Genomic DNA, 5,000 nt, shown 5'->3' with positions numbered 1-5,000 from the left:
TTGACATGATAAGTTGTCTAATTAATTTATGACATCACAAATCACGCAGCCCCACTTTAAAAATCCCCACTACACCACTGCTTGGGATAGAGAATATGTGCAGACTTTGTTCAACCTCTCTGCTAGGCAAAAACCAGTTGTTTCCTATCTATCTTCAGCCCTCCCTAGGGAACCGAAAGACACAGCAAATCCTACCTCAACTCCCAGTAGGCAAATCAGGGGTGAGATTCTCACAAGGGAAGTTGTTAGCCTGTTAGCAACTTCGGTAGTTGCCAATGGGAAAATGCATTGAAAGCAACAAAGTAGCTAATGTAGTAAGCAACTTTGGTTTTGAGAAATTCACCCCAGAACACTTGTTTGACGACTAGTGGAACAGAAGGAGTGCTTCCTTCCTACCTCAACTTAGTTTACCAAATGAAGGACACATCCTCTCTTCACACACGCACGCACGCACGCACGCACGCACGCATGCACGCACGCACGCACGCACGCACGCACGCACGCACACACACACACACACACACAAACACGCGCACACACAGACACACACGCACACACACAAACACACACACACACAAATTCCACATGCAACCACATGCGTCCGAGTGTGCATACTTGCTTCAGGACGACTTGGGCACTTTACCTGATATGAGAGAGGTATCATCTAGTGCAGTGTTTCCCAAACTGGGGTGCGTGCACCCCTGGGGGTGCGTGTCCTGCTACAAGGGGGTGCGTGAGCTGAATTGTGCAATGGCAGATATGTGTGTTTTTATACAGCATTAATAAACATTATTATATGGTGTGACGTCATCGCTGGAATGCTCCATTCATTTCAACGGGGCTCCCCAACGTTCTCACGTCTGTTATTTTTCGATAACGGACGGGTTGGTCTATATCAGACCGCTGTCAATGGCAACAAGACTTTTCACTGCTAAAGCGACTTTTCAACAAGACTCTAATCAGCTTCTGTGATAGACAACACCTATTGTCCTGGCTACCTAGCTGTTGCCTAGCGGTGTTCCACAACGGCACTGTTTTGTTTTGCGCAGCAACAATCTTTTGACATTAAAAACTATAATAGACTTAACATTAAATAGGCCTAAAGAAATGTCCCCGCCATGTGTGAATCATTTAAGTATATCCATATAATAAGCGGGTTAACTTTCGGCGAGTCGGTCGCTTTGTGGAATAGCAGCACTTCAGAGAGAACAAGACCCCTCCGCTCCGCGTCGGGGTCTAAAGATTCTCTCTGTCGTGCTGCTATTCCACGGTAGCGACCTTCTCGCCGAACGTTAACCCTTACTTAAGTAGTCTTTAATTGAATGGTGAATTGTATGCTGGAAGAAACATCAAGTCTATTGGAAATAAGGATTCCCCAGATGACTCTGCATAATTTGCCATAATTTGTGCAGTGAAGCAATACTTGAGTGGCCATCAGCACACCAAAACATTCGCGTAGGGGGTGCGCGAACCACATTGAAATGTACAAAGGGGTGCACAAGGAAAAAGTTTGGGAACCTCTGATTTCTAGTGTGAAGATAACCAACCAACGGGGCTTTCATGAATGTTTTCCATAATTGTTTGACTCTACCACGACCTCAACTCGGAAGTTCACAAGATCTCCCCTCGCAACCTTTTTGTCAATACTGCACTGTGCTGTACCTTGTGTCTGGTGTTCTACCACAGGAATAATTGACAAGAACACGAAATGTGCCAGTGAACAAACGTGTATCCTGCTGCGAGCGTGTCCCGGGCCTTATTGCAAATCAGTTCCTCTGCTGTACTAGAGTTATAGTATAGAGTTATATAATTTTATAAAACACACCTGTCACAATGGTGAGCCACATGCTGTGTGAGCGGCATCAAGATGGAACAGATTAAAATACATGTTTTTTGTTGGGTTTTTTTTTTAAAGATTTTTTTAAATCTTTTTAACTGTATTCATGATAGTACAGTGCAGATGGTGACAGGAAGAGACGGGGAAGGGTCGACAAAGGACCCGGGCCGGGAATCTCACCCTACCTGGCCACTGTAGGGCCAAAATACATGTTTTTAAAGAAATATTCGCATATGTGTAACCAAGAAGGAGAAGATTGCACATTTCATACCGGGGTTATGGAAAGTTGACTGAATAGGTGATTGATTGGTCATCAACGCTAGCAGCTGTGAATTAGGAGATCAGTCTTTGTTCTAGGGTTCAGCAATTCATCAAAACATGAATCGAGCACACAAACAAAATCACTCATTGTTCAAATGAATCCATCACATGATTGCTCGTTGCTGTTTCTTATTTTGTCAGGCACATTGGAGTCAAACATGAGAACAAGGAAGCAAGTTGCAAGCAGTTCTGTAGTCCTGTCCAGACATGTGTAAATTAGAAGTACTGTTCCAGATGTAATTACAACACTAGTAGTATAATAGAACAATAGTTCTACTTCTAGGTAATACATCTCTAGTCCTGTCCTCATAGTGATGAAAACTCCTTTAGTAAAGCCAATTTAGCAATATCAACCATATCCTGTACAAGTGGCTCTCAAAGAGAGGTCCTAAGGCAGAAGGAAGGCCTGTAACACTTCATTTTAGCGTTACATCTATTAGCACTAATACATGCAATGTTAATGGCCGTGTAAGTAACTTGTAAGGCATGTACGAAGCAAAAGCAAACATTTGTTAGGCATGTATTTGCAAATGTCTAATTCATGCACAATTAAGGATGGTCCCTGAAATGTATTGGTGGCTTGGTCTGAAAATGTTTGTGAAACAGTGGTGCACTGCGCTTATGAACCCGTACCATACGCGGACTCATTGCGGACTCATTGCGGACTCATTGGCCCAGAGGAGCCTCGTTCGAATCTGGCCTCAGTCAATCCCCAATCCTTGTCTCTCTTTCTCCCTAACATTTCCTGTTTTCTCTTCAGCCCTTTCTAAAAACAAATGCCCAAAGCCAATGTCAATAAAAAAGTTAGAGAAACACTGCTATTGTATAGATTTGTTTTGCATCCATCCACCTACCCAAGTGCGTGAGGGCCTCCTTGTCCCAGGGCCATGTGGCTACCCCAGCCAGGTCCTCATCAGACGAGTTGGCGAAGAAGATGTTGAGGTGAGTGGAGCCGTCCAGGTTTAACGTCTCCTTCAGTTCCTTCACATTCAAATAGGCCCTATGGAATGGAGGGAGGGATGAAGGGGGAGAGAGAGAGAGAGGGAGAGAGAGAGAGAGAGAGAGAGAGAGAGAGAGAGAGAGAGAGAGAGAGGGAGGGAGGGAGAGAGAGAGAGAGAGTGGGAGAGAGATTTAGTTTGTCTCATGTTAGTCATGTTCATCGTCAACCCCCTGCATGGATAGAGGTTCATCAAAGACAATCAGACCACAAAAAAAATCAGAACATGAGATGTTCAGGTCACCAGTTATGAATTCAACAATCAGCAGTGCATGGGCATAGAATCAGGGAGCCAGTTCCAGTGAAACGGAAAGAACGAGAATCAGAGTATCAAAGCACTGCATTTGAGGGAATCAGAATACATTGCAGGTAATCAGAACATGCTTCCCTTCTAGAACTGCCAGTTCCAATCAGAATCAGAATTAGAATGAGAACATACTTCTGCAGAAGCCACTGAATTCCAAAACAGATTCTCAGAATAGCACACTATCAGAGCAGAGTGAAAGAATGGTAAAAACAAGAACAATAAGAGAAGACAACCTGGCCGCTGTGTGTGTGTGTGTGCGTGTGTATGTGTGTGTGCGCATGTGCGTGTCCGTGCGTGCGTGACAAACACACCTCAGATAGATAAACAGACAGAAACAGAAAGACAGACAGACACAGACACAGATGGACACACACACACACACACACACACACACACACACACACACACACACACACACACTCAGACACACACACACGCGCGCGCGCGCGCACACACACACACACACACACACAAACACACAAACACACACACACACACACACACACGCGCGCGCGCGCGCACACACACACACACACACACACACACACACACACAGAGTTACAGGCACGCACACCGCGCGTGCGCGCACACACACACACACACACACACACACACACACACACACACACACACACACACACACACACACACACACACACACACACACACACACACACACACACACACACACACACACAGGGCTATTTCAGGCTGAGTTCTGGCAGAGAGGCGCCCGCCTGCTTCATGTGTTTGTGTACGCTCAGATCAAGAGGTCGGTTTGGCCAACACCGGCAGACAGAGTGGGAATCAACTTCTCCCTCTCCCCTAGTTCCTAGTGGTGTCAACAATAAATGAATGTTACATCAAATAAAAGCACTTCAAAGCATTGAAAACTGCAAGAGTCAGACCGATACAGAAAACAGCCAATAAAGTGTTGCTCAGTATCTGACTACTTGCATTGCCTCATCATGACTGATGAAACATGTGCTTTTTCAGTAGAAATGTAATGGATTGTAATGCACTGTAGAATTGAATCAAATCGAATCGAATCGAATTGAATCACTACCTCCCGAATCGTAATCGAATCGAATCGTGAGGGCAGTGCCAATGCACACCACTACTAGTTCCACACTCCTCCGACACTCTCCTCCTCCACTCTGCAAGTCTCCTGCTGCTGCAAAAGATACTCTTTCTCTACTGTACTCTTTCACTCTCCTCCGCTCCTCTCCTTTGCCCCTCACCTACCTCCACTCCTGTCCTCCACTACTCCGTTCAAAAGTCCGTTCTCTCTCCTCTGCTCTCCTCTCCTCACCTCTTCTACAGTCTGCTCGACAGGCTCTACCCTCTACTCTTCCACTTACTTCCACTCCACTTTTCTCCTCTCTTCCACTTTATTCTACTTCCCCCCCGGGATCAATAACGTTACTCTGCGTACTACTCCACTCTACTCCTCTCCACTCTTCCGCCCCGCCACACCTCTACAAAGCATCCTCAATCCTCCACTTCCACTACTCTCCTCCAAAGCTTCCACACTTCTC

General features: G+C 45.6%; 1 protein-coding gene across 1 annotated transcript in view; it reads right to left on the bottom strand.

Annotated features, from left to right (window-relative positions):
• pappaa (pregnancy-associated plasma protein A, pappalysin 1a) overlaps window positions 1-5,000 on the bottom strand; it is a 262,469-nt gene that overhangs the window by 214,546 nt on the left and 42,923 nt on the right. The window contains exon 4 of the mRNA XM_063210503.1: window positions 3,013-3,158. Within this exon, the coding sequence (XP_063066573.1) occupies window positions 3,013-3,158 (146 nt within the window). The remainder of the gene's footprint in view (window positions 1-3,012; window positions 3,159-5,000) is intronic.

The sequence above is a fragment of the Engraulis encrasicolus genome, chromosome 11, assembly GCF_034702125.1.
Source record: "Engraulis encrasicolus isolate BLACKSEA-1 chromosome 11, IST_EnEncr_1.0, whole genome shotgun sequence".
Classification (NCBI taxonomy): Eukaryota; Metazoa; Chordata; class Actinopteri; order Clupeiformes; family Engraulidae; genus Engraulis; species Engraulis encrasicolus.
This window is presented reverse-complemented; position numbering and strand designations above follow the sequence as displayed.